Below are 26,704 nucleotides of genomic sequence, written 5' to 3' on the forward strand. Positions count from 1 at the left end.
GCGGCTTCTGTGCCGTCCCTGACGCGTCCCTGCAAACTCACCTTTTTCGACGCTCAGCAGCAGCGCCGCTTTTAACGCCGAAAAAACTCCACTTTGGGCTGGATTTTCCAGATGTGTTACGTCTGACTGACACGCCTATGTGGTTTGGCAGCTTGGACCATGCGTTCCATCTCGACCACGACGTCAGCTCGCCCAAACGCAACAATGGCAGAGTCGCTCGAGTACAAGCTCCTCTACTGGCCTCAGATCCCAGGCCGAGGCGAGTTCATCCGACTCTGCTTCGAAGCCACCGGCGTTCCATACACGGAAGAGAACTCGGTTCCTGAACTGCAAGCCTTGCTCTTGAACAAGGACGATGAGGGCATCGGAGCTCCTCACTTTGCTGTTCCCATTCTAGGCGTCCGCGACAGTAACACAAAGACCACTGGCGGTATCGAGCACTACATCAGCCAAACTCCAGCGATCTTGAGCTTCCTCGCTCCCCGACTCGGTCTGCTTGGCGATGCGAACAAGCTGCAGGGCTTCGAACGCGATGTGGCTGTGGCCCAGATTAACCAGCTCACTTTGACGGCTCTCGACCTCAACAACGAGACGCACGACACGCATCACCCCATCTCGGTCTCGTCGTACTACGAGGACCAGAAGGAGGAAGCCAAGCAGCGAGCTGCCGACTTCCGCGCCAATCGCCTACCCAAGTTCCTGCAGGTCTTCGAGCTGGCCCTGGGGCCCAACGAGGTTGGGCTGGATAGGATGAAGGAAGGCGCGCTGAGGATGTGGGGCAGCAAGACGACCGTTGCCGATCTCACCGTTTTCCAAGTGATCGACGGGCTGCAGTTCGCGTTGCCCAAATGCATGCAGAAGCTGAAGGACAGTGGGAAGTACAAGCACGTGTTCAGGCTACACAAGGAGATTCGAGCCGAGCTGAAGGGGTATCTGAATAGCGACAGGAGGAAGCCGTACTCGGACGGAGTCTTTAGGCACTACCCTGAACTTGACGATGAGTAGCGATGATACGGTGCTTCACTACGATCTCACGTTGCACTTGCCTGGATCGGGTGTGTGCCTGCCAGGTGAACCGATGCTGTATAGACTTCTTCAGAACTTGACATGGCAAGATCTCTGCAAGGTGGTGTTGACGTGTCTGGCGGGCGGCGGTACAAATTGTTTGACTAGGACAGCTCAGTTCTTCGCGCTCGAGATTGCCGAACCCCACTTTTTGACGCAAAAACAGAGCCTGCAGCCGCAACCAAAAGATTCCCGCTGACCTGCATCACGCTCCAAATTCTGGCGCTGGAACCGGTGACCAATTTGACCGGCGCTTCGACTGGTTCCTTTAGAGTGAGTTTGCCGAGAAAAGGAGGCCGCACGACACTCAGCCCGCGGCCAGGTCGAGCTTGCCCTGTGCGGACGCTCGGCTATCTGTCTCTCGAGCTGGCCTTCTTCCCGGCTGGTTGTGGCAAAGGTGCCTGCGTGTGTGTTGTTCGTTCAGCAAAGCTGTGACTGGTCCGGTGATCTCTGCATCAGCAGGGTCAGGCTGAAGAAGTATAAGATTCTTTCGTCGGCCCTCATCTCGTCTTCTCGCCATCATCCCATTCCACACAACAAAGATCGAATCGTTCACCATGGCTCCAGTCGCAGACACCAAGCACTCTGCCGAGCTCTCGCAGCTCAAGGACAACCTTACCTTGATGTAAGTTGACTCTCTCTCTCGCCGGGGCCGCTACTGTCAAGACTTGCGAGACACTGACGATACCTTTCCCATTCTCTCTTGATATCGTGCAGGGCCACCTCCAAAAAGGAGCTCGAGCTGATCAAGTCGGCCCCTCAGGCCCCTGGTCCGGGTATGGCTCTCGTCCACGTCCGCGCGACGGGCGTGTGTGGCTCCGACGTTCACTTCTGGAAGCACGCCGGCCTGGGACCTTGGAAGATCACCTCCCAGTGCGCCCTCGGTCACGAATCTGGCGGTATCGTCATCGCCGTCGGTCCTGATGTCACCAACGTCCGTCCCGGTGATCGAGTCGCCATCGAACCGGGCGTCCCCTGCTTCACCGCCACCTGCGACTTCTGTCGCACCGGCAAATACAACCTTTGCCCCACGGTCGACTTCTACTCCGTCCCACCCAAGGATGGCACGCTGAAGAGGTATCACGAGCATCCCGCGGGATGGCTGCACAAGGTACCGGACAACATGTCGTACGAGGAGATTGCGCTGTTGGAGCCGCTCAGTGTCACATTGCAGGCGACCTTGCAGGCGGAGATCTCGTTGGGTACGCCGGTGCTGATCACGGGTGCAGGACCGATTGGGATTGTCCAACTGCTGTGTGCCAGTGCTGCGGGGGCTACGCCGATTGTCATCACCGATGTCGTCCAAGACAGGTTGGATTTCGCTAAGAAGATTTGCCCAGGCACCCACACCTACCAGGTCAACACCTCCCTGTCGGCGTTGGAAAACGCCACCGAGATCTGCAAAGTCTTCTCTCGTGCAACCGGCAAGCACCTCGCCGAAGGAGAAAAGGACGTCCAACCCGCAATCACGATGGAGTGCACCGGAATCGAGAGCTCCGTCCAAACCGCCGCTTACGCTACCGCCCCCAGCGGATTGGTATTCGTCATTGGGGTGGGGGCAAACTTCCAACAGATCCCCTTCATGCATCTTAGCACCAACGAGATCACCCTGAAATTCCTCTTCAGGTACAGGGACACTTGGCCAAGGGCGATTAGGTTGGTCAGCAGCGGTAAGATCGACGTCAAACAGATTGTTACGAGTCGCTTCCCGTTGGAGAAGGCCAAGGAGGCCGTGGAGCACGCCGCGGACAGGTCCAAGTTCAGTGTCAAGACCATCATCTACGATGACCAGGAGTAAAGCATTCACAGTTCGCAGGTCCAGTGGTAAAATGCAATGTTTGTTACGATTCCATCCAGAGTGTGCTGTCCGTGCCGAATCGTGTGCTGCTTGATTCGCTGCTCACCCACGCTGAGCAAACTCCTGCAACCAGCTGGGCTCGATAACACTGACTGTCCTCGCAAACGTCTGCGTAGTAAAGACCAACTCCTCGAACAGGATCGCATCCAACTTCTTTCCGCCCCCCTCTCGCGCCAGCTTGCTCGGATGCAATGTCGACGAGGGGTGGATCTTGAACGTTGCCCCCGCGCTTGCGCTGGAAGTGATTCGCTTGTACGTGTTGGGCGTCGAGGGGTTCTTGAGCGCTGCATTGGCGATACGTCCTTCGAGCAGCGATTGACGGAGACCGGTAAAGTGCGTGTCCTCTTCGTCGTCCGACGGTTTGCTGATACCGTTGGTTTTGCGCGTGACGAACAAACCGGTTTTATCCACCCCCTTGCCCGATGATGACGAGGAGTCGGACTCTTCCTCAGAGGGGTCTTCATCTTGAGCGGAGGTGCTGTTGGCGAGCTTCTCCTGAAGATCGTCATCGCAAAGGATCTTCTGCTGACGACAGATCGTACGCAACTGCTTGCGGATGTGCAAGACATTCTTGACCGCCTTTTCGTGCACGAAATGGTTGCTGCACCACGCGCGAACTTGCTCCCTCGCCTCCTTCTCGACGACCTTGACGTCCACTTTGCCTTCGGTTTTGCGCGCCTTGCTCATCGCGCGCGCCTTGTCCGATTCGCCCAGGTACGAGTAGAGCACGGTGAGTAGCGTAGCATGGTCTCCTGTCGGGTGGATGAAGGTCGACTTGGCCTTGTTCGCCTCGTCACGCTTCTCGGGGTCGGACGGCTCGACGAGGATGGATCGGTCTGACGAGAGGATGGCGATGAGGTCACGAACCTGTCGTGCGACTGTGGGGCCTCGCTCACCCGCAGCGATCAGCGAACGCGAGTACGCAGGTGAGACGGGAAGCATGGCCATCTTGCCACCTATCGCCGTGAGCACCAGCTTCGCCTTACCCTTTTCCGCTTCTCCATCACTACCATTCAGCGCGGGCAAAGTCTTGATATCTAACGCACCAAGCTGAATCAACTGCAGTACGGACTCCTGCAACCCCGTCGCATCCGGTTGATCCAACCAGTCGAACGTATACGGATCCTGACCCATGGCGCACAGCTGCAGCACTGCCGCTGCCAAATCGGTCCTCACAATCTCTGGAGTCCCCGCCAAGGCTAACCCCTTGAAGGCCTCCTGGGTGTAGAGACGGTAGCACTCGCCGGAACGCTCACGACCCGCTCGTCCCGCTCTCTGTCGCGCCGCCGACTGACTGATCTCCGACACCTCGAGCGTTTCCACCGCCGTGCCCGGCGTGTAGGTCTTTTCCTTGGCCAGACCGCAGTCGACAACAAAGACGATGCCAGGGATGGTGATGGAGGTCTCGGCGATGTTGGTTGCCAGCACGACTTTGCGTGTGCGCGGAGGGGTGGGTGCGAAGACTTTGGCACTGGCACTCGGACCGAGGGCTGCGTAGAGTGGGGCGATCATGAGAGACATGGGAAGCGGCTTGGATTCCGCTTCGGCCCAGGCGGGGAGCTCGGACGAATAGAGCTCGAGGGAGCGCGCGAGGGTGTCGATCTCGTCTTGACCGGTCATGAAGACGAGGATGTCACCGGGTGGGCGGGAGACGTGGATCTGGAGGACAGTGCGCAGGGCCGCATCAGTCCATTCTTGAGCTGGCTCTTCGGTGTGGAACATGGTCACCTCGTGCTGACGGCCTTTGACGTAGAGGATGGGGACGTGTTGCTTGTCGTTTGCGGCTGTGAGAATCTTGGGGTCGGTCAAAGTCGCGTTTGCTGCAAGCGCTCTGGATGGAGTGGCGAAGAAGTTGGCAAAGCGGTCGGCGTCGAGCGTGGCTGACATGACGATGATCTTGAGCTCGGTGATCTCGGTTTCATTCGAGGGCTTGCCTCGGTCGAGCCAGGACTGCCGAAGTGCTTTGCGTTCACGCTGTATGCGCTTGGCAAGGCCGAGCACCTGGTCTGTCCGTAATGTCCTCTCGTGCGCTTCATCGATGATCAAGACCGAGTATTTGAGGAGCAGATTGGACCGTACTGCTGCGGAGCTGCTGGATGTCGACTCAAGGGCGTCATTCGAGGCGATCGATTTGCTGGATGGCCCATATGCTACGTCGCCGATCATCTCACGCAGCACCATACCGTCCGTCATGAATTTGATACGAGTGTTGCGTGTGGTGCGATCCTCGAAACGGATGCTGTAGCCGACGATGCCGCCGGCTGCTGTTCTCGCCTTGCCCTTGACGCTGGGCAGCATGGCGGGATCTGGCTGGCCCATCTCGACTGCGACACGGCGAGCAAGCGAGGTAGCGGCGACTCGTCGTGGTTGAGTGACTCCAATCATCTGGACAGGGTGTCGCTCGGCGAAGCCTGCTTGGAAAAGGTACTGCGGAATCTGTGTAGTCTTTCCGGAACCGGTTTCACCGAGGACTACGACGGTGTCGTATGCGCGGACGGCATCTATGATGGCCTGTTGACCCGAAGCGATGGGAAGTGCTGCCCGAGCTTCGACGATGCGAGGGTCGACATTCTTGAGCGCGCTCTCGGTCCATTTGAGCCCGTTGGACACGTTTGAGGCAGGGACGGTTCGTGAGCGGGAGGGGGACGACGGAGCTAAAGTCGATGAGGAGGTTCCGGCCACTGATGTCGACGAGATACCGTTGCTCAGCTTTGATGCGCTGCTGGTCGGTCCGTTGTGCAAGAACGCCGGGGGAGCGTTGGCATACTTGCTCTTCTTGATCTTCTTGATCGGGGACGCTGGATTGGAGGAAGTGGACGGCGAGCTGGGCGATGGCTGAGGATCTTGGCGGTGACGCTTCTTCTGCGGCGAAGCGGCGAGTCCCATGGTATGACCGTATATGCTCGGCGATGGAGGCAGATATGGTCAAAGAGGCAGGACGGAGGCCGTACACGAGCTGCACCCTGAGAAACAGCATCTTCCAAAAATTTGGCTCACGAGAAACCGATCCGAGATCCGGGCCTGCATGGTCAAGAACAACACATCGAGGCCTAACACCTTCGAAGCGGTGACCAGGATGTCATTGGGCATCGTCAAGTCTTCGCTCGGCAATTGCAAAGGCTTCGATCGGATAAAGGAGGTCGACGGAGTTCCTTGGTGTTGAGCTTTGGTCTTGTTGCTGCAGCGCGCTCACCGACAAGTCAGCTCGGCAAATAACGCCTTGCTCCGTCTGTTTCTCGCCCGCTGCAGCTTGTTCGTCTCGCCTGACTCGAGGCGATTCGAGGTCGGAGATGCGGCGGTTCCTGTGCAGCTGTATCTGGTCGCTAACTGTCCCACCGGAACAGATATGACGGCGATCATTGACGCTTCCGAGGGGTTGCGTCGTCCACGATCTCAGTCTCGGCTTGAACGTTCCTCATTTGGAACTCCTTTACGTTACAGCGACGACGCTAGATCCCTGGGCAAAGCATGTGAGAGCTTGTCAGGGAAGGAAACCTCAAGCTGCCGTGGGAAGTTCCTCCAGACGAGCTGAGACGGGAGGCAGCAGTGGCCTACGGAAAGGCAAGATGGTCACCGCGGAATCGAGTGTCGATCTGTTGATACAGTACACCGCTTGCTCGGACAAACAGAGTGGCTAAGCGGCGGAGTATGGTCGATTGAAATCCGACGCCCCGAGTCCGCGGTAGCCGCTTGTCCATATCCGAGCACTGCATTCCAGCGTCTCTTCTCGGTGCCCGCTGTGTCAGTGACAAGCCCCTAAGCATCGCGTGGCAGAGTGCGCCCTGCCATTGTCGATCGTATCGAGGCGGGTTCCCACTCCATTGTCTTTGAGCAAGCTGAGCAAATTCGAGTCGGAATGCGATTGGCAAACCATGACGCCCTTTTACGCTTAAAAAGCAGCTGCGCTTCCCGCACGTGCCGCCGTTGCTGTCGCCTAAAAAGTGTCACATTCGCACATCTTCTTGTGAGCAACGCCTTGCCCTCCTATCACCACCTCATCCCACCACTGACGACCCCACGATACCCACTCGCAATCTTGCACACGTTGCTGCAAAGCATTATCAGCGAGCCCCACCAGAAACACATTATCCGGTCGCACATAAGACATATCCAAGGGCCATCCCAAGCGCAAGTCCACTCAAGCTTCACACGTCTGAAACCAAGCGCGGTCACTCCATCGCCAGCTCGAACTTGAGCGCAGTCTTGCTAGCCCATCATGTCGGCAAACCAGGCCAACCCACAACGTACGCCGTACAACGTACTCAACCAGACCTTCCTCATCGACAATGCCTACGAGATCACCAAGGACCTCGGCCAGGGCGCCTACGGCTGCGTCGCAGCGGCCACCCACAAGGGCACCGGCGAATCCGTCGCCATCAAAAAGATCACCAACGTCTTCACCAAAAAGATCCTCACCAAGCGTGCCCTGCGCGAGATCAAGCTCCTCCGTCATTTCCGCGGGCACAAGAACATCACCTGCCTCTACGACATGGACATTATCGACCCGGCTGGCTTCAACGAGGTGTATCTCTACGAGGAACTGATGGAGGCGGACCTGCATGCCATCATTCGTTCCGGTCAGCCGCTGTCCGATGCGCACTTCCAGTCGTTCATCTACCAGACCCTGTGCGGGCTCAAGTACATCCATTCGGCTAGCGTGCTGCATCGCGATCTCAAGCCGGGCAACCTTCTGGTGAATGCCGACTGTGAGCTCAAGATCTGCGACTTTGGTCTGGCCAGAGGGTTCGAGACGGACCCGGAACTGGCCAAGCAGGCAGGAGCGGGCTTTATGACCGAGTATGTGGCAACCCGATGGTACAGGGCACCGGAGATCATGCTCAGTTTCCAAAACTACACCACGGCCATCGACATATGGTCGGTCGGGTGCATCCTCGCGGAGCTCCTCGGTGGACGACCCATCTTCAAAGGTCGCGATTACGTCGACCAGCTCAACCAGATCCTGCACTACCTCGGTACGCCTTCCGAAGAAACCCTTCGACGGGTCGGCTCCCCCCGTGCGCAGGACTACATCCGCTCGCTACCCTTTCAACCACGAATCCCATTCCAGCGCCTGTACCCACAAGCCAACCCGCTCGCCCTCGACCTGCTCGAGAGGATGCTCGAGTTCGACCCCGCCAAACGCATCTCGTGCGAGGAGGCACTGCAACACCCCTACCTCGCCGTGTGGCACGATCCGGCCGACGAACCCATCTGCCCGCGCAAGTTCGATTTCGGCTTCGAGAGCGTCGACGAGGTCGAAGGGATGAAGACGTTGATTCTGGATGAGGTGCGCAGCTTCCGGACCGAAGTGCGAAGGCAAGCGAGGTTGATGCAGCAACCCAAGAGACAGGAGAGTCTGCCCATCCCGAGCAGGGAGGAGATCCAGAAGAGCAGTCCGACGGATGCGGATGGGCCCGGGTACTCGGTACTGGGTGCGAGTGCGGGCATCATTCAGGGCGCGACTAATGCTGAGCACGCAAGTGGCATGGTGGAGGATGTATGTCTGGAGGACCCCGCAGAGAGCTTTGAAAGGGAATTGACAAGGAGGTAGATTCGACATAGCAATGCAAGAATGATACACGGTCAAAGGAAGAGAATGCGTGTGCCCGAAATCTAGTCGACAAGCCGGCTGTCGTTGTCTACGAACTTCTTGACGTCGATATCAGCCTTGACCACACCTGCCTTTTCGAGCAGCTCGAGGGTCTCCCTGATCGTACTGGCCGAGATGGTTTGCGTGGTGGTGTTTTGACCGCTGCTCGGCACTTTCACGCCAGTCGGATTCTCCGTCTCCTCCCCAACCCACCTCACCGTCTCCAACCAGCTCTCCACATCCTCCTCCTTGTACTGGTGGTGGTCTACGATCCACTTCTTCGCCGTCCCATCCTTGCGCGTCTGCGGATTTGCAAATTTGCGAATCTCCTCCTGCAACCTCGTCAAAAACTCCCCTAGCACCTTGCCCTCCTCGCTCTCCTGCGCCAACGTGTTCGTCGACGCAGCGATGGTCCAACTCGGCCAGGGCGTCGGCACACTCCCAATAAACCGCACCTCGCCCGAATCGACATACGGTTTGGTGGTATACCACTCCCACATGAAGCAGCTGCTCTCCCACGGCTCCTTGCCGTTGACCCCGTCCCGAAGTTGGGCGAAAGTGTCGTTGACCTTGAACTGGATCTCCCCCGCACCCCAGTTGTGCTGGAGAGCCATGACGCTGGCCATGATCTGACTGCCCGAGCCTACGCGGGAGATGCCGATCTTGGTCGCCTTGAGGTCGGAGATGGCGTTGTACGAGGACGCAGCGGGAGAGGTGCCGGTGATGACCGCCCAATTGAGGGAGGTGCGTACGTACGAGCCGACCAACTTGTAGTCGGTACGACCCTTGGCGATGCCCGTGATGAGCGCTTCGGTGAGTGCTACGGCTACGTCGATCTTTTGACCCGAGGAGGCGTCGAGCGAAGTGAGCATCTGACCTGTGCCAGAGGGTTGGCTGACCAGCTCGATGTTCTCCTTGCCCCACGTGGTGGCTGCAAGGTGGTGTAGAGGGGCAGCAAAGTGCTCCGGCACGAAGCCGATGCGCAGGACTTTCTTCGACATGATGGGTCTGTCCTTCTTGATGGTCGCAGCTGCGATGGAACGCTGGTGTGAAGGGCCGTAGTTCGATGGAGGTGCGTGTGGGTAGAAGAGTTGCAAGCTTCGGCATGCGCTTCCGTTAGGTCCGTGCTGAGATCTTCTCCACAACTTCGAAATTCTCAGCTCAAAATTGAGGCTCAGAAAATGGCGCACATCGGCGATTCACACCAGCACAGACCACCGCCTCATCCAAACACACGCTTGCTCACCTGCACGTCTCGACCACCATCGTGGCCCAGCTTGCATTCACTCCACCACCACCACCCTACGCACCCATAGCTGGAAACCGGACACGATGTCCACCTCTCGGCTCAACGAAGCCCTCTCCCTGCTGGTCCAGTCTCCGCCCGGCCAAACCTCGCAAGTCTACCACGACCTGCGCGGCATCATCCTCGACGCCGAATCCAACTCCACCGACAAGATCGATGACGCCCTCCTCCAGTCTGCCGCAGCCACCGCGCTGGAGGAGTACAACACGCAACAGCTGATCACAGCCACCCTTCCCGCGCCGGACGACAAGACGCCCGTGATCATCTGCCAAGCCGGTCAGGTGGCCAGTGGCACCGAGAGCGGCGTGAAGAGGTATCTGCATCCTAAGATGGGCAAGACCTTCCTGTTCGATCACGTGAAGCGTACGGTGAGCGATGTCAAGGATGTCTCGAGTGGGACGGATGGGGAGGCGGAAAAGACGAGGACAGCGCTGGAAAGGGCCCTGGAGGAGTATGTGAAGGATCGCTATCCGGATGGTGTCAGCAGTGTGTTCGCCATGTCGAGCGTGCCGGTGGAGGACGAGCAGGAGATGAAGGACGAAATCCAGAAAGCCGCAGTGGAAGATGCCAAGACGCCTGCGGAGAACACTGCTGCTGTCGGCGCCGAGCACGGCGAATCAAAGGACGAAACCGAAGCGACGAAGGACAACGACGAGGAGATGAAAGATGACCCAGTAGAAGCCGTCAAGGCTGTCGAAGCGGTCGAATCCTCCACCTCCGTATCTCAGACTCAAACCCCGGCAAAGACGACTTTCACCCTGCATCACGTGGGCAATCGCTTCAACCTGTCCAACTTCTGGTCCGGCCGTTGGCGCGCCTCGTACCACCTCGACCCCACCTCCTCGCCCGTCACATTGACCAGCACGCTCTCGGTGCAGGTGCACTACTTCGAGAACGGCAATGTTCAGCTCAACGCTGCCAAGCCACGTACGTTCCACCTGTCCACCGACGGTGGGGATGCGGAGAAGCTGGCGAAGGAGGTGGTGAGCGTCATCAGCGCACACGAGGACGCATGGCAGAAGGGATTGGAGACGAGCTACGACGAACTGGCAGAGAGGGCTTTCAAGGCGCTCAGAAGGCAGCTGCCGTTGACGAGGCAGAAGGTGGACTGGGATAAGGTGCTCAACTACAAGCTCGGGGACGAGCTGGCTCGTGGCTGAAGGGGACACTCCGTTTGCGCATAAATCGAGTGATCTTGTGGACAATGGAGGAACGTCGGTCGGTGTGTGCATGCGTTTGTGCTTGGGCGTTGTGAGCTTTGGCGTTCAAAGGCCGTGTCGAAGGGTCTGCAGGACTGATGTAAGAAAGCATCTCTTTTGCTATATCTGGTATATATGTTACAGGTAGTGTAGAGTCGATCTAGTGGTAGTTGGTCTTCCTGAGCCCATTGAACCAGGCGTCGTCCCTGATCAACTCGGCCGCCCTCTCTGCGACCATCAAGATTGTCAGCATCGGGTTGATCGTCGGCAGGGTTGGCAGCACACTTGCATCGCACACCCTAACGCCCTTCAATCCTACGATGCTCAGATCCCTCTCGTCCACCACGACGCTTTCGTCCGTTCCCTGTCCACCCTTGCCCCTGCTGACCGTGCCCATCCTGCACGTGCCCGCCGGGTGATACACCGTGTGCGCCACCTTCCTTGCGTACTCGCCGATATCCCTGTCGCTCTGAATCTTGGGTCCTGGAGCAACCTCCTTGACCAGATGCTCCTTGAAAGGCGACATCTCCGCAATCTTCCTCGCCCACTTGACACCCTCGATCAGGATCCGCTCGTCGTAGTTGTCCTTGTCTTCAAAGTACTTGAAGTCCAACAGCGGTTTATCTTTGGGATTGGCCGAAGCGAGGGAGACCTTACCGCGAGCTTGGGAACGGCAGATGTTGGGCGTCATGCAGATGGCGTGTTTGGGACGCTCGTATCCGACGCGCTCCGTGTTGTCCGCAAACGGAACTTGGTAGATGTGGAACATGAGGTCGGGTCCGGGATGCGGGTTGGGTTCGGCATCGCTCGGCAGGACACGCAGGAATAGACCGGCGTCCGAAGACATGACCGTCTCGGGCGGCGTATCACGGGTTTCCCACATAACGATCGATTCAGGGTGGTCCGTAAGGTTGAGACCCACACCCGGCAAATCGTGCTTGCACGGCAAACCGAGCTTCTCCAGATCGCCACGAGGACCGATGCCTGAGTGCAGAAGCAGACGTGGGGTGTCGATCGCTCCAGCACACAAGATCACCTCGCGTCGCGCCGTCAGCGTCTTACTGAGACCGTGTTTGGTGGTCACCTTGACTCCGGTGACCTTGGCAGCGTCGTTGGCGGCGTACTCGAGCGTGTTGGCCCACGTCTCGAGGAAGAGGTGCAGGTTGTGTCGCTTGTACGGTCCATGCGGCATGATGGGATGCAGGTAGGCCACACTGGCACTGCTGCGCTGACCCGAGTAGGGGTCGTAAGCGATATCGAAGAACCCAACTGCCTTTTGGAATCCGCCGCGGTGGACAATGTGGGCGTTGAGGTCCTCGAGCACGGGTGCACCGGTAGCACGGGAGGAGGCGGTGACCCAATCGCGCGCCACCTGGTTGCGCTGCTGCGGTGCAACGGGCACAATGTTCATCTTGAGCCGATCACCATACGGCTGGACGGTGGAGGCGGACCAGGAGGGACAGGCGTAGTTGTTCGCCCAGTCGTCCAGATCCTCGTTGAACGGGCGGAATGAGATGAGCGTGTTGTGCGAGGAGCAACCGCCGAGCACGCGCGCGCGCGAGTGACGGATGAACGAGTTACCGCGCGGCTGGGGGACCGTGGGGTAGTCGTAGTCGAGGTCGGAGCCGAGCATCTCGAGCCAGCGGCTGAGGTCGAGGACCATGTCGTTGCCGACGTCAGTGGGACCACCTTCGATGACGGCGACAGAGACGTTGCGGTCTTCGGTGAGACGGTTGGCCAGGACGGCACCGGCGGTACCGCCACCGACAATGACATAGTCGAACTCGGTGTTGCCGCCGGGCAGAAGGTGCGAGGCGAGAGAGGCGAGTCGCTCGCGAGCCGTGGGGCCACTCGAGGAGGAAGAAGGGTTCGGGTTGGCAGGGTGGTTCTCGACGGTCTGGCCGTGGACCGGGTCCGTATCGGGCCTGGCTGGGTTGGGCTTGGGTGCCATCTTGAAGTTGAAGACTGCAGCAAAGAGCGAACAAGTCTTGTGGACGGTCTCTGATGGAAGGGGAAGGGGCAGAGACTTTGGTGTGGTTGGGAGCAGAACGAAGGAGATGTGGCTGCTCACTACTTATACGAGATCCTTCACAATCAGGAAGGCGAGCAGATATGAAAAGCCTGTGCGCAAGTTTTGGATCCACCAGCACAGATGGAGCGAGGGTTCATCCGCGGGTCGTACCAAACCGAGTGCCGTGAACGAGACCGGCGCGGTGTTCATTGACAGCGTACGGAGGGCCATTTACGACAATCTGCCGCTTCTCGCTGCCAATCTGGACAAGGGCTGGCACGCAGCCTTGTGCAGGGATGACGAGCTCGGGCGCCGGTTTCTGGCCGCGCTGCCTGCGTGCTGCTTTCAGCGCCCTGAGTGCGAGTTTGCGGAACAATTTTTGGCAGCCGTTTGCTGCTGCTGGACCCTCGCTCTTCTGCAGCTAGCAAGTTGACCCGCGGCTGATTTGCCTTTGCGATGCAGCTACTCTGTTAGGTCGTTTCGACGATGATGACTGCCGCGGCCTTACTTGTTCGGCCTCGTGCTTCACCGATGCATGGTCCTCATCGTCAGGTACATGACAGCTAGACCCCGATCGATGTCAGTACGGGACTGGGAACTTTGATGGGATATTCGCGGTCTCGTAGCTAGCAGGCGTGCTCGTCGATGGGCTTCTGAATTGTCATCGTGAGCGGGTATACAAGTGAGATGGCCCCTGGGTTGTTCTAAGAAAAGTCCGGATAGTTGTTGCTGTTTAGTGGTGGCCGACTGGTCGGGGTGATACGCTTAGCATCTGCACCACCGAGAGATGAGCCTGTTTCGAGCCCAAAGCTCGGCACGGGTCCGCGCATCGAGTCGACCGTCGCCTTGACCGAGCTGATACTGAAGCCGTTGTACAACTTTGCACCTCCTCCACCACCGTCGGCTTGATCATTTCCGTCGAACGACTGCACGGTCACCCCTGGAAGCTCGATCTGCTCGTCCGTGCTGATTGCTTCTGCTTCCTGCGGGCCGCCTCGAAGCCAGCCAGGTTGGAACTTCCTCAGAGCTGGCGCCGTGCTCGGCGCAAGGATGACTTCGGGTGTGCCAGCGCCTCCACTCTTTCGCTCTGCTGTATTCTGTTCCTCCGCGGCAGTCTCACCCCAAACTCGTGGTTGATGCGACTCGATGTGACTGCCTGTATCTCGAAGGTCGGCAAGCGCCTTCATCAGGTCGTCGGCAAGCGTGTCTCTGTTGGGCGGGTCTTCGCGGATCGGCTCCCAGCCGACTGGCGGACTGCCTGGTGGTGAAATCAGGAAGTTCTTGTCCGTTGTCGGCACCGCCAATGTCTCAGGTTCGGCTGTAGGATCGGTGACGGGACCAAAGACGGCGCGCAGAATTGTACCATCATCCTTGTCCAGTCCTCGTGTCACGCCTTGCACATCGCTGTCTTCGAACGGCAGCACAAGGCGATCCAACCCTGCCTTTGCCAGAGATGCGCCCTCCGCGTCTTCAAAGATCACGACTGCGCGCCCCACCGATGGCAACGGCGTCCAGCGCACCATCGGTCCGTACGTGTTGAGCAGCGAGAGAAGCAGAGTGCAGATGTGTGGGATGAAGAACTCGACCGGAAGATTCGAGAGGATGAGCGTATTTGTCGCCGTGTCGATGCTGCCTCGTGAGGCGGAATCAACGAGTTGACGATCGTGCTCGTGCACGAGTGACGGTGTCTCTGCTTCGTCCGAGTCGGGCCATTGCATGACGCTTTCCAGATGTGCGAGGTTGCGCTGTCGAAGGCAAACATGGCAGCGAGACGAAAGATGCTCTCTATGTCAGCATTCGGTGCCGCTCAGTACGGACGAAAGCGCGAATCTGAGGTCTGGAAATCGGCTCTCACCCTGCCAGTCTCGCTGAGATCTTGGTCGTCTGCATCTGCATCGTCGTATGCTCCGTCCACTTCATCGTCGTCGTCGCCCAACTGCACGCCGGAAGCGCTTGTGCCGAAGGGCGCGAACCCAGCGAAAGGATGGCCACCGTCGTCCTCGACTGGTCCGGAAGGGTGCAACGACGCACAGTGGGAGAGTGCTTCGAAGAGCCGATCAAGGTACGCACTATCCGGAGTGCAGATGTACATCTCGACGAACTCGCCTTCCTCATCGTCGTCAACACCCATCTCGCCCGAGCCAGCGTTCGGGCTCAGGTCGAGTTGACAGTAGAGACAGCCGGGGAAGTCTGAAGATGTCGAGGAAGCGCCATTTCGACCGAAGCTGGATGTTGAGAGAAAGCTGGGTGGCGATCTTGTGACAGCATGCAGCGCTACGTTTGCATATCCCAGTCGGAAGCCGCTGCCAGTGGTGGGGGCTAGAAATGAGATTTCTCGTTCGGTGAGCCAAAGCTGGCCGGTAGCTTGGAAGACATCGGCTTCGTCTTGTTCGTCTGCGTCGAGCTTCGCCTCGTTGATCTGCTCGAAGCAAGAGGGTCGTGCTGATGGGGATGGGCTGATGTAGACTGTCGCCTCCGCACGGTGAAGATGCAGGACCGGAGGAATCGAATCGAAAGATCGTGGTGTGCTGGCCTGCAGCTGAGCCAGCTGGTCGTCCGAGACATACGCCGGCGCCGTCGCGGTCTCCTCCATGTTGACAAGCCAAAGTCTCTTGTCGCAAATATGGTCGCTGTGAAGGAGTCGTGGCTGTTGCTGCGCCGTTCAACAATGCACGGCCGGTTGACGCGAATGCGTGTCTTGCGTCGTGTGTGCATCTCGGCCACTTCTTGGCGAAGCGGAGAATTCTGGTGGACCCTGACGCTTCGAGCTTCGGTCATGACTAAGCAGATGCTAAGCATCTTTATAAAGAAACTAGCTTCGGCCGAGGCTGAACACCGCATCACGTGTACTCACTTCGATATTCGAGAAAGCGAATTTACACGCGGCTGCTGTGTCGAAATTTCGACCGGGCAGACGAGCAGTCCCAGCTCCCTGTGGCCTTCTAAATTCAGAAATCGTACAGCAGAACGCGACCTTAAATTTGGAGCGACCCGTTGCAGAAATTCAAGGCAGCAGGTCAGCAGAAGCCAGTCCAGTGGCTGCTGGAACATCAACGCTCACACAGTCAGGCCAATTCACACTTTCGAGACGGTCAAGTCTGGTTATCGCCATCAGCTCGAGCATTCCACCTCTTCGCCTTCATCCCTCAAGATCATCACCAATCTCTCTACATAGTATCACAATGGGTAACTCTTCCAACCCTGCTCACAAGGCCGGCGTGCCCCGATCTGGTTCGTATCCCACCCTTGTTCAGCATTCGACGTTTCGGTAGCAGTATCAGCAGCAGCAATCAGCAGTCAGCATCAGCAAAGCAGCATCTCCTTCGCCCAACAGCACACGTGTACCACAGCATGGCCTTGCAGCAAACGCATCATCAGCTCCAGCATGACCGCAGCATCGTTCAACAAGGCAGCAGATCACCGAATGGGCATATCATGAGTCGGACTTCGATCACACGACGATGGAGGGAATGGATACGGCGAAGCATTGAGAGGCTGAAGGTCGATCGCACGCTGCACATCCTCGAGACTTTTCGCTGGACGGATGCGTTAGGAAATTAGCGTCGTTATGGAAGAACAAAGACAAAGAAGGACAGACGTCGGCCTAGCACAGATGGAGAGCCTTATACATTGTACTGTCTACGCTCATGGGCCACGACGATGCAACCATCAGGGGGCGTGAGGGCTCGCCGCACCATCGCAGCGATCGTACGACGTTGATCTCGAACAGAGACGAAGGACAGGCGTTTTGTCCCCCTTCGGCGAGCTGGAGCAGATCTTCGCGGATGTCGGCAGACCAGCAGTGCTGTATGCTGCCGATTCAAGGTCGCTACGGTGGAATTATGCGGGTGGTTCGAGGCGGACAACGACGTTGGTCCGTTGTGTCTGCACTTTTTCTCATGTGCTAGCTTTGACTTCACTCGTCGGCGATCTCGAAACCAGTCACGCCCGTCTCGGCCCGACCCTGCTATCAGCAACTTTCGCCCATCTCGCATCACAACGTTTCGTTCCAAATCTTCGACTCTTCCGACATTCCACTCGCAGCGACCTCTCTGCTGATGCGACTGCTGCTGCTACCCACACTGCTACCGTCACGCTGCTCCACCAACTGCCATTACAACTCAGTTCTGACCTTCTTCCGTCCATCCTTTCCCTCCTCTCTCAGGTCTCGTCTGGGGTGTCAACCGAGGTCACGTCACTGAGCGCCGCGTGCTTGCTCCCCGCCCATCCAACCGCAAGGGACGTGAGGGTGAGCGAGTCAAGGTCATCCGCTCGGTCGTTCGTGAGGTCGCCGGTTTCGCCCCTTACGAGCGTCGCGCCATGGAGCTCATCCGTAACTCCAAGGACAAGCGCGCCCGCAAGTTCATCAAGCGTCGCGTCGGCACCCTTCGCAGGGCCAAGAACAAGATGGAGAGCCTCACCAACGTGATCGCCGAACAGCGCCGCGCCGGTCACTAAACGCCTCTCTACGACGTCCAACCTTGTAACACCATCGCACATCACACACCCAAAACTTAAGTCCGACTCAACACGAATCGCTCTTGCTTCCGTGTAAGCTCCGGCACCTCATCCACACGCATCTTGTTTCCATCCCCACCCATCGAGGGAGAAATATCATACACTTTTGGCTACATCGATCGAGTTTGTGCCACGCCGAATCAGGCTGCAGATAGGGCCAGGCTGGAGACAGGGCAAACGTGAATGAGTTCGTCATGGTCGCTAAAAGTACAAGTGTGAAAAGAGAGAAAGGGTTCTGAGATATGCAAGATCAGGCTGGCTTTGTGGAAGTAGCTTTGGCTCCTTCACTGCTGGGCATCGTCAGATCGTGGGGCATCCCTAGCAAGCTCCTCCCGCACAGGGACGCTTGCCGTGCCCGGAGCAGCCACAGGGCTAGCCAGCGGGCTCGACCTGTTCGGCACGCTGTTTGATGCGTGGCCAATGGCGCCCAACCCCATCCTTGCGCCGCCGCCGAACGCACCGAATGCTGCACCATTGACGGCGCTGCTGGGAGTATTTCCCACCGGCGAGGACGATGAAGATGAGCCGGTGACATCGCTGAGTGAAGTCTTGTGCCTCAGCTGCGACACGCCGGGAAGAGTCGGTGCTGACCAGATGTCGTTGCTGCTTCCGGCCCCCGATCCGGCGCTGTTGCTGGCCACAAGAGCGCCGCTGCCGAGGGGAGGCGACGAAGTGATCCAGCTCGATGAAGGTGGCATACCGGCATTGCCGATGGAAGCGGACCAGGTGTCGCTGGGACCGAAGATAGACGACATGGTGCTCGAGCTGAAGGGTGGCAGCCCGCCTGCCGGTGCCATCGATGCGTTGGTGCCAGGCGCCGAGCTCAAGCTACCAGCCAGACCTGGTGCTGGGCCAAAGTTGTCCATGCCCGAGGTGTAGTCGAGAGGTCCAAACTTGGAAGAGGCGCCGAAAGCGGAAGATCCAGATGCCAGATCGTCGCTTGCTCCGATGCTGCCGGTCGAGCCAAGGCCATGTCCGTGACCGTGGGAGCTCAGCGCGCTGAACCTCGGGCTTGCACCTGCGAAGCCCATCGACGAGTTGCCTGTTGATGACCCATCGATGCCCTGCGGGAGCAAAGGCGAGTGCCGTGGGAAGGGGCTTGCCGTACCAGATGTGCCCATGGAGAACAAGTTCGAAGACAAGCTGGAAGAAGGCGGCATGTTGAGTTCAGGACCCAGCGGCAGGTTCAGCACATTGTTCGGGCTGAGAGTGGCGGCGTTGGCAGTCGATCCAAGCGCCGACGCGCTCGATGTCGTGGCCAACGAGGCGTTGCCGCTACCGTGGTTGCTGCTACTGATGCTTGACGTTGGCAAGTGACGAGCGAGCGGGAAGGCGAACCTAGACGAAGAGGTGGGCGAGTGCTCGGGCGAGGCTACGCCTGGTCGCGGTGATTCGGTCGCGACGTTAGTCTGAACCGGTGGTACCGCCAGAGTTGCCGTTGTGGTGCCAGATGCTGATGGATTCTTGCTGATGACAGGCGAAGCGTGGTTCGAGCCGGTCGACGGCACAAACTCTGGTTTGGCAGGGTTGAGCACCGTCGATGTCGAAGACGTTGGCAGCCTCGATTGTGGGGCGTTGTATGGGATCTGCGGGATAGGCAGACTGGACCTGCGACGAGCGTCGATGGACGGATCGTAAGGATCAAAGCCTAGCGTGGGATCGTAAAGATCATCTTGACTCGCCTCGGACACACCGGAAGGGAACTGCGAGGTCGGCTGCGGTGCCTGGCCGTAGAACGAGTCGTACGTTGCGTAAGGTCCCGCGCCACCGAATCCGCCCATGCCCATCGCTGCTTGATCTGACAGGCCTGCGGGATCGTAGCCTTGTCCTGGCGGCAGCATTGCACCGTGCTGAGGAGAAGAGCCGGGGCCAGCATACCCGTTTGCATCCATGACGTCGAAGTTCTGGGTCTGCGAGGCGTTCTGATTCTGCCCTCGACGGAATCCTTTGCCGAAGCTCTGCATAAAGCCTCGGGATGCCCCAGCGAAGCCTGTGCTGGCGCTGCCGGGTCCACTAAATTGACCGGCAGGACCAGAGACGGCACGGCTACCGAAACTGCCAAACTTGCCTCCTCTGCCTGCCGGTTTGCCCTTCTGACCTGAAGCATTAGCTGCTGCGTGCGGCCCACTGGCGTGACGGTAGCCGCCTCGTTGCGAGCCCGCTGCTCCAATCGCACCTCCACGACGAGCATTGCCACCTGCTGGTCTGTTGTAAGCCTCGAGCGCCTGCTCCCTGACCTTTTCGATCTCGGAATGGATGGAGGCGAGCTTATCGTCGCGCAGCTCATCGCGTTCGGTTTCGAGCGTCTTGGCAGCGACCTCGAGGGATCTGAGCTCCTTTTCGAGAGCAGCAAGTGCTGTGTCGTCCTTGTCCCAATCTGCTTGAGCTGCGGCCTCTTCCGCTTCCACTTCCTTGCGTAATGTCTCTACTTCCGACTCCAGCTTGGCATCCTGCTGTTCCCACTCTGGCTGTTCCTTCTCGGCGACATCAGCCTGTTCGTGGATCTCTTTGGTCTGAATGGTGGTCTGCTTGATGAGCTCCTGCAAGGCCAGGACCTTCTGCCGACTGCGTTGGTCGGTCGCACTCATTCGATCCATTCCGCGCTTGACGGCGTCGATCTCGTGTCGGAGGCCAGCTTCGTGTTTGGACGATTCCTTCCTGGCGCGTTTGACGTCTGCGATGAGCGAAGCCTTGAGGGCTTCGCTGGCTTCGAGCTCAGCCTGAAGAACAGCCAGGCGCTGAGGAGCAGGCTCGACTGCTTCAAGCTCAGGTGCCGACACGGGCAGACGGCTGAGAGGCGAAGGCGAAGAAGAACGGACAGCTGGCGCGGAATCGGTGGAACGAGAAGAGTCGCGCTCGGTCCTGGTGCGCAATGTGGCGCGGAAAGCGTCGTGAGTACCATCCAATCCTGCCTTGACGAGAAACTGAATGTCGTAGTCCGATTCGGGCTCGAGACCAAAGATGACGACGATGGCTTCGTGCGAGCCTCGTTCGCCTAGCAAGACATGCGACCAGTCCAGACCGTTGACTGTGACCGAGACGCGGTCCTTGAAGACGCTGGTGACGTGATGGCGGGCGTCAGGGCTTCCCTCGTAGCCTGAGTCGGAAGCGTCAGACCCTGAACCGACGTCGTCTTCCACGGCGGTAGCACCGTCATCGGAAGGCCACGCATCGTCATCGTTGGCCGAGCCATGAGCCGAATCGGATGGAGCAGAGCTATATGAGCTTCTTCTGGGCTGAGCTGGGACGGTGGGAGGCGGACGAAGGCGAATCTTTGTGACCTTGCGGTTCAAGCTTCTGGTAGCGACGAGTCCTTCGGTGAGCTTGGAGATGGGAGTCTCGAGCGGCTGATTAGAGCTGTTGCTGACGGCTCGTTCCGATGGTTGGCCTGCTGCTGGGGTTCTGGACTTGGACACAGCAGCGGCGGTAGCAGACGTGGGCGAAGGAGACACTGCAGTGGCCCTTGCGGAGGTGCGGTTCGGTGATGGATTGTCGCTACCACCGCCTGCCGAAGATCGACCCTTTACGCGTTTGCGAAGCTGCGAGTTGATGACCTCGAGCGGAATGGCGCTGAGAGGCGGAGGGCGAGTGGACCACAGCAGAGATATCGAGACTGGTGTGAGGTCGAGAAGCTCGATGCGATATGGATGCTGCTGGTTGTCCAAGGGCCGTGGGCGCGCCTTTGGGTTCTGACGGGCTATGGAAGGGGATGGGGACGGCGCTGAGGATGATGATGCTGCTGATACTGCTGTTGCTTGAGTTGATGGGTGTAGGGGATGAGACGAGTGCGTAACGTCTTGCAATGGTGGCCCATCGCTGGACCGGTGGGCCGCGGTGGGCATGGTGATTGCGAGAGGCGCGAGCCTGTCCTCAAGAGGCTTGTAGCGGCGAAGGCGAGCTGGTGTACAGAAGACGAGATCAGGTTTATGATCGCGCTGAGCCTGCGGGCTTATCCAGCAGAGTGTCGAGGAGCTTGCTTGGCTCCGTTTGGGTTGAGTCCACGCGTCTTCAGAACGGAATGGCTACTTGCTGCGTAGCTGGACTGATTCGGGCCGACCGTTTGAGGCGTAGGTGGGATGAGAGAGTGTGACGATGTGACGGAAGGTGATGAGGTGAAGGGAACAGTATCGATGAGTAGTAAGGGTATGTGACACTAGACGGTCAACGGCTTTGCTTTTCCGACATTCCAAAGCTCAGCATCAAATTCTCAAAAGCTTAACCGCCCATTTCAGCCCTGTGTCTCTTTCGCTGAGCTGTCACGCATCGTGATTAAGCCTCGGCTCAGTCGAAACGTAACACCCTTCCAAAAACCGCTCCCTCGCTACACTGCGCAAGATTTTTTTTCTTCTCAAAGACTCAAAGTTGTCGGCTGACTTTCTTGCTTCTTCTCTTCATCGTTTAACAAAGTATCTGGATATCCCCTCATAGAGTCCTCCTCGCCATCTTGGATCTTCCGACAGGAAGAGAACTGGAGAGAAGCCAGTCCCAACCTACGCCTTCCTCACGGAGGGCGATGGCCAAGACTGGTAGGATTCTAACAAGGATATACCTAGACCAACGCGGTGCATCTTTGGCAGCCTTGCCGAGCTCTTAGCAGCTCAACTTGTATCCATGGCGAGCGGCTGTCACCTAATGTACCTACATTCCGACCTTCTTGCATACCTCTATTGTCCTGCTCGGCGAGGCCGGAACGGCTCTACGACGTCAAAATCGGTCGTCAGCTCGTACCGTCGTTCGCCTCTCCTCTCCCCTCCCGATCCCCCCGCCATCCCTCTCTTCCTTCAGCTGTTTAGCCAGGGCGCTCAACAATACACGTCTCAAGTGATAGATCCCGCCTGTGTCGTGCGCAACCCATGAAGTTCACCCTGTCTTCGTTACACTACAGCGGCGAGTCGTGATAGAGACAGGGCAAGGTCGTGAAAATGTGAGAATGTTAGACCGTGACTTTGGCAGCCTTGTCCGTCAGAAAGTGGCGAACGTGCATTCTTGAGGCTTCGCAAGTCGAGCAGCAAGGGCGCCCCTTGAAGGCATGTTGAGCTGCCCTCACGGTGGTTTTGCTGTAAGGCTCAGCCGGTCCACGAAGTTAAGAAGCATGCTTGCAGGAGGCCGAGAATGGTGCGGGGAAAGACCGGAGTTAGGCGCTTGGAGACCAGCTGACCTGGTTGGTGTTGGTCTTATTTTTGGGCCGCCTTTTCCAGAGCCTTTTTTCTCGCTTAGACGCACAGCACGGGCCAGAAAGAGAGCTGCCAAGTCGGACATGACTGAGCCGGTCAATTTCGAGTAGGTCACTCACACGACATCCTGTCCGACAGCCGTTCATTGAGCTGCTCACCCACCTGCCTGTATGGACTGTCCCGCAGTGTGGAAGTAGCCAAGAGGCCTTAAGACGTAAAGGAAGGCGCGAGAGGTGGGACGACGGAGAGCGGTGACACGAACGAGTGATTCGACTGTGGACCCTGAGAGAATCTGCCGGTGATTGAAGCCCAGCCGCGCTTAGAGGCAGTCAAGGCTTCTGCGGCCGCCTCGCGCTTGGCTCGGAACGCCGCTACAGCGGTACAGATGCTGTCACTTCTGCAGCCTTGAGTCATGTGGTCCTCTTCTCCCCTCGCACGGCCTCGTCTGTAGGCCGAGTGTAGCTCACTGTGTGCTCGCTTCGTCTCCACAGGTCGTGGGAAAGCCCGACCCGCCCGCTTCATCTGTTACCCCGGCCAACGATGAGATGAATGCCCTGATCAGATGACAGCTGTGTACACAGCGAGAGACGTCCGTCAGATCATATAAAGGCGACTCATCAGTACCTCATGCCCATCACCTCTCGTCCTCCGCCTTGCAAAGCCTTTTCGATCATGTCGCACTCCTTCAGCCAGCACCAGCTGCGAGACGGCGTCGTCCTTCCTCATGTACTCAACAAAGCACCCAAGGGGACCAAGGCGTGGGTCCTCCATCTCGGCTACCTCCAAGCCGACGCGGGCTGGTTCAAGCGCGGAGGCAACACGTCGCTGATGAGCAACCCCAAGGGACCCGAAGCTCCCGAGCGACGGGATTTGATCATGTACTCGGTGCTCATCGAGCATCCTACGGAGGGTCTCATTCTGTGGGAGACGGGTTGTGGCAAGGACTATCCTGGTATGTGGCATTCGACGCATCTCGATCCGAACCTCTGATGTGGTATGCTGACGTTCTCCTTTTTCACACGCGCAGAGGTGTGGGGGGCGCCCTTGAACGACATCTTTGCGCGCTCCCGCTACGAGCCCGAACACGAACTCGAAGCCGCCATCGCCGCCACGGGTCACAGCATTAAAGACGTCACCCAAGTCATCATCGGCCATCTCCACCTCGACCACGCAGGTGGTCTCGAAAACTTCCGCAAGACCGACATCCCCATCTGGGTGCACGAGCGAGAGCTCAAATCGGCCTTCTTCTCATGCGCCACTGGCGCCGATCGTGGTGTTTACCTGCCCCACTATCTCAGCCTCGACGAGCTCAACTGGAAGTGCTTCGACGATCGGACTGTCGACTTTGCCCAGGGGATCACGCTCCATCATCTGCCAGGCCATACCGATGGGTTGATCGGAATGCAGCTGAATTTGGAGAACGATGGAACGTTCTTTTTTGTCAGTGACCACGCGCATATCATGGACAACTACAAGCCGGGTGTTCCGCAGGGTTGGTTGGCCAGAGACCACCAAGCCTGGTTCAACAGCAACCAACGACTGCAGCGAATGGAAAAGACGACGGGAGGACTGGTGATCCCCGGTCACGATTTGGAGGCTGTAGAGCCGCTGTTGGGTCGCGTTCTCTCCTAGCTTTCGTCTGTCACACGTTTGCTCGCAATGCCATGTTCGGATGAAAGAAGTGATATGCATTGCAAAGTGTTGGATCGCGTTCATGGCCTCGAATTCAGACTGCTTCCACCCGCACCAGGACTCTCCGCGCCATCCTCGACCTTGATCCGTTTGAGATCATTAACGAAGCTCAAACCCCACCAGCTGGCGGTATGCTTCTTGACGTACCGACTGAGCTTTTCGAAGTTCTCCCTCCTAACATTCGTCGGCATGGTCAGCGCCTCGTGAATCGCGTCCGACACAGCGAATGCGTCCCACGGATTGCAGATGAGCGAGCCGTTCAACGACTGCGCAGCACCCGCAAACTCCGAGAGGATCATGACACCCGCCCTCTCCTGCTGGCACGCGATGTATTCGTACGAAACCAGATTCATCCCGTCCCTCGTCGAAGTCACCAGGCAGGCATCGCTGATGGCGTACAGCGCGCACAGCTCGTCGAAGCTCACCGAACGATGCAAGAAATGGATCGGCATGGATTCGACCGTCCCGAACCGCCCGTTGATCCGACCCACCGCCTCGTTCACCGTCGCTCGCAGGTTCTGGTACTCCTCCACATCCTGTCGCGATGGCACGGCCACTTGAACCAACACAACTTTCCCAACCCACTCCGGGTGGTCCTGCAAAAACGTCTCCAAAGCATGGAGCTTTTGGGGCACGCCCTTGATGTAGTCCAAACGATCGACACCGACGATGATCTTGACACCCTCGAAACGACGCTGCAGACTCTTGATTCGCTCTTTGACGCTAGCGCGCTGCAGACCATCTTCGAACTGACTCGGCTCGATACCGATCGGGTAGGTGCCAACGTGCACGTAGCGCCCTTCGAACTCGGCGCCGTTCGGCATGGTGGGGAGACCGAGGATGCGCGTGCAGGAGGAGAGGAAGTGTCGCGCATAGTCGTACGTATGGAAGCCGATGAGGTCGCAGTGCAGGATGCCGAGCAGGATCTCGCGACGCACGGGGAGGATACGGTAGATCTCGGAGGAAGGGAAGGGGGTGTGAAGGAAGAAGCCGATCTTGATCGAGCCTCGGCCGCTGGAGCCATCGCTGGTGCCGAGACCGCGCCCGGTGGTGTTGCCGTTGTTGCGGGTGGCGGAATCGCGGCCTTCGTAGTCGCCCTCGTCGTCTGGTGGAGGAGAGCTGGGTCGACCGCCTCGCAACGAGTCGTATGCTGAAGGTGCCGCAAGGAGATCGTCGTCCTGGAGCTGGAGTGTGCCGTCAACGCCGTGTCGGACGTGCTCGAGCTCGCGCTGGGATGTGGCGCCCTGCTGCTCACTTCCCTCGATGAGCGTCCTGAGCATCAGCGGGAGCAGCATGAGGTGGTAGTCTTGCACCCATACCATGTCGCCTTGTCGGACGATGCTACGGATCTTCTCGGCGAAGCGCAGATTTGCCTCGCGATAAGCGAGCCAGTTGGTCTCGTCGAAGTTCATCTCTCCGGGGTGATAGTGGAACAGCGGCCAAAGGATCGAGTTGGAGAAGCCGTTGTAGTGTCGGTCAGCGATCTCATCCGAGATCCAGACGGGCTGACAGCTGTACTCCTCACGAAGGCGCTTCTCGATGTATTCCTCGTCTTTAGGCGGAACGGATAGTCCGGGCCATCCGATCCACGTAAAGTTCATGGTCTTCTTGCATCCTGAGAGCGCCGAGACGAGACCACCGGAGGAGAGACTGAATGTGTAGCCGCCTGGCACGGAAGGGTCGACCTTGATAGTGACGGGAAGGCGGTTGGAGACGACGATGAGTGATGCGCCCTCCATAGGTGGAGCGGTCTTGCAAAGATCTTCGATGCTCTTCTGCTGCGCCGCAGTGACGGAGTCCTGCTGCTGCTGTTGTGAAGATGATGCGGTCGCCATCTTGCGAAGACCTGTCAGTCACGCCCAGGTCGGTGTATGCACGCGTCGGATGAAAATGATGGTGGTCTTGACAGACGAGTGGTTTGCAAGCAGACGAACGTGAAGGCTGCAAGGATGAATCAGGTCGATGAGATGGTCGGTTTTGGATGCTGCAGATTTCGACGCGAGTGGTGACTAATATCGCAACGGTGTGGCTTGCAGGACCGACCTAGCGGCGCAGGTTGATGTACAAGGCAGTAGTCGCAGATCAACGCACAGTGCCTGTCAGCGATCGCGAGACTCTGAGAGACGGATGTGAATGGTGATGGTCGAATGGTATCTTGTGTCGCAGCCAGAGCTCACGAAGCTTTGTGGAGCTGGTAATCAGCAGCATGCGAGAAGCTTCTGCGCAGCTTCCACTATGAAATCTGCTGCGCAGACCAGCGAGGGCACGGACGCACCAGAATTTCCAGAAAG

General features: G+C 58.2%; 12 protein-coding genes across 12 annotated transcripts; 6 read left to right on the forward strand and 6 right to left on the reverse strand.

The window, feature by feature from the left end:
- Positions 1-204: 204 nt before the first annotated feature.
- On the forward strand, positions 205-1,005 carry PSEUBRA_000437 (Thioredoxin-like fold; the record flags this gene model as incomplete). The annotated part of the gene is made up of 1 exon (XM_016436041.1): positions 205-1,005. One exon carries the CDS (start codon positions 205-207, stop codon positions 1,003-1,005), a length of 801 nt encoding a protein of 266 aa, XP_016295023.1.
- Positions 1,006-1,622: 617 nt separating this feature from the next.
- Positions 1,623-2,863, forward strand: PSEUBRA_000438 (Alcohol dehydrogenase GroES-like protein; the record flags this gene model as incomplete). The annotated part of the gene is made up of 2 exons (XM_016436043.1): positions 1,623-1,690; positions 1,783-2,863. The coding sequence occupies 2 exons, from the start codon at positions 1,623-1,625 to the stop codon at positions 2,861-2,863; spliced, it is 1,149 nt and encodes a 382-aa protein (XP_016295024.1).
- Positions 2,864-2,965: 102 nt separating this feature from the next.
- PSEUBRA_000439 (Helicase, C-terminal) lies at positions 2,966-5,809 on the reverse strand (the record flags this gene model as incomplete). The annotated part of the gene is made up of 1 exon (XM_016436051.1): positions 2,966-5,809. One exon carries the CDS (start codon positions 5,807-5,809, stop codon positions 2,966-2,968), a length of 2,844 nt encoding a protein of 947 aa, XP_016295025.1.
- Positions 5,810-7,139: 1,330 nt separating this feature from the next.
- PSEUBRA_000440 (Protein kinase domain protein) lies at positions 7,140-8,474 on the forward strand (the record flags this gene model as incomplete). The annotated part of the gene is made up of 1 exon (XM_016436045.1): positions 7,140-8,474. The coding sequence occupies one exon, from the start codon at positions 7,140-7,142 to the stop codon at positions 8,472-8,474; it is 1,335 nt and encodes a 444-aa protein (XP_016295026.1).
- Positions 8,475-8,536: 62 nt separating this feature from the next.
- On the reverse strand, positions 8,537-9,514 carry PSEUBRA_000441 (uncharacterized protein; the record flags this gene model as incomplete). The annotated part of the gene is made up of 1 exon (XM_016436058.1): positions 8,537-9,514. One exon carries the CDS (start codon positions 9,512-9,514, stop codon positions 8,537-8,539), a length of 978 nt encoding a protein of 325 aa, XP_016295027.1.
- A 331-nt stretch (positions 9,515-9,845) lies between these two features.
- PSEUBRA_000442 (F-actin-capping protein subunit alpha) lies at positions 9,846-10,979 on the forward strand (the record flags this gene model as incomplete). The annotated part of the gene is made up of 1 exon (XM_016436039.1): positions 9,846-10,979. The coding sequence occupies one exon, from the start codon at positions 9,846-9,848 to the stop codon at positions 10,977-10,979; it is 1,134 nt and encodes a 377-aa protein (XP_016295028.1).
- Positions 10,980-11,178: 199 nt separating this feature from the next.
- PSEUBRA_000443 (Glucose-methanol-choline oxidoreductase, N-terminal) lies at positions 11,179-12,969 on the reverse strand (the record flags this gene model as incomplete). The annotated part of the gene is made up of 1 exon (XM_016436057.1): positions 11,179-12,969. The coding sequence occupies one exon, from the start codon at positions 12,967-12,969 to the stop codon at positions 11,179-11,181; it is 1,791 nt and encodes a 596-aa protein (XP_016295029.1).
- Positions 12,970-13,733: 764 nt separating this feature from the next.
- Positions 13,734-15,622, reverse strand: PSEUBRA_000444 (Calcipressin; the record flags this gene model as incomplete). Its single annotated transcript, XM_016436055.1, has 2 exons — positions 13,734-14,774; positions 14,885-15,622. The coding sequence occupies 2 exons, from the start codon at positions 15,620-15,622 to the stop codon at positions 13,734-13,736; spliced, it is 1,779 nt and encodes a 592-aa protein (XP_016295030.1).
- A 589-nt stretch (positions 15,623-16,211) lies between these two features.
- PSEUBRA_000445 (Ribosomal protein L36e) lies at positions 16,212-17,487 on the forward strand (the record flags this gene model as incomplete). Its single annotated transcript, XM_016436047.1, has 2 exons — positions 16,212-16,260; positions 17,195-17,487. 2 exons carry the CDS (start codon positions 16,212-16,214, stop codon positions 17,485-17,487), a joined length of 342 nt encoding a protein of 113 aa, XP_016295031.1.
- A 344-nt stretch (positions 17,488-17,831) lies between these two features.
- On the reverse strand, positions 17,832-21,389 carry PSEUBRA_000446 (uncharacterized protein; the record flags this gene model as incomplete). Its single annotated transcript, XM_059464379.1, has 1 exon — positions 17,832-21,389. One exon carries the CDS (start codon positions 21,387-21,389, stop codon positions 17,832-17,834), a length of 3,558 nt encoding a protein of 1,185 aa, XP_059320977.1.
- A 2,004-nt stretch (positions 21,390-23,393) lies between these two features.
- PSEUBRA_000447 (Beta-lactamase-like protein) lies at positions 23,394-24,353 on the forward strand (the record flags this gene model as incomplete). The annotated part of the gene is made up of 2 exons (XM_016436044.1): positions 23,394-23,673; positions 23,749-24,353. The coding sequence occupies 2 exons, from the start codon at positions 23,394-23,396 to the stop codon at positions 24,351-24,353; spliced, it is 885 nt and encodes a 294-aa protein (XP_016295033.1).
- Positions 24,354-24,433: 80 nt separating this feature from the next.
- Positions 24,434-26,248, reverse strand: PSEUBRA_000448 (Glycosyl transferase, family 20; the record flags this gene model as incomplete). The annotated part of the gene is made up of 1 exon (XM_059464380.1): positions 24,434-26,248. One exon carries the CDS (start codon positions 26,246-26,248, stop codon positions 24,434-24,436), a length of 1,815 nt encoding a protein of 604 aa, XP_059320978.1.
- Between the last annotated feature and the right edge of the window lie 456 nt (positions 26,249-26,704).

Source organism: Kalmanozyma brasiliensis (assembly GCF_000497045.1).
Source record: "Kalmanozyma brasiliensis GHG001 unplaced genomic scaffold PSEUBRA_SCAF1, whole genome shotgun sequence".
Taxonomy (NCBI): Eukaryota; Fungi; Basidiomycota; class Ustilaginomycetes; order Ustilaginales; genus Kalmanozyma; species Kalmanozyma brasiliensis.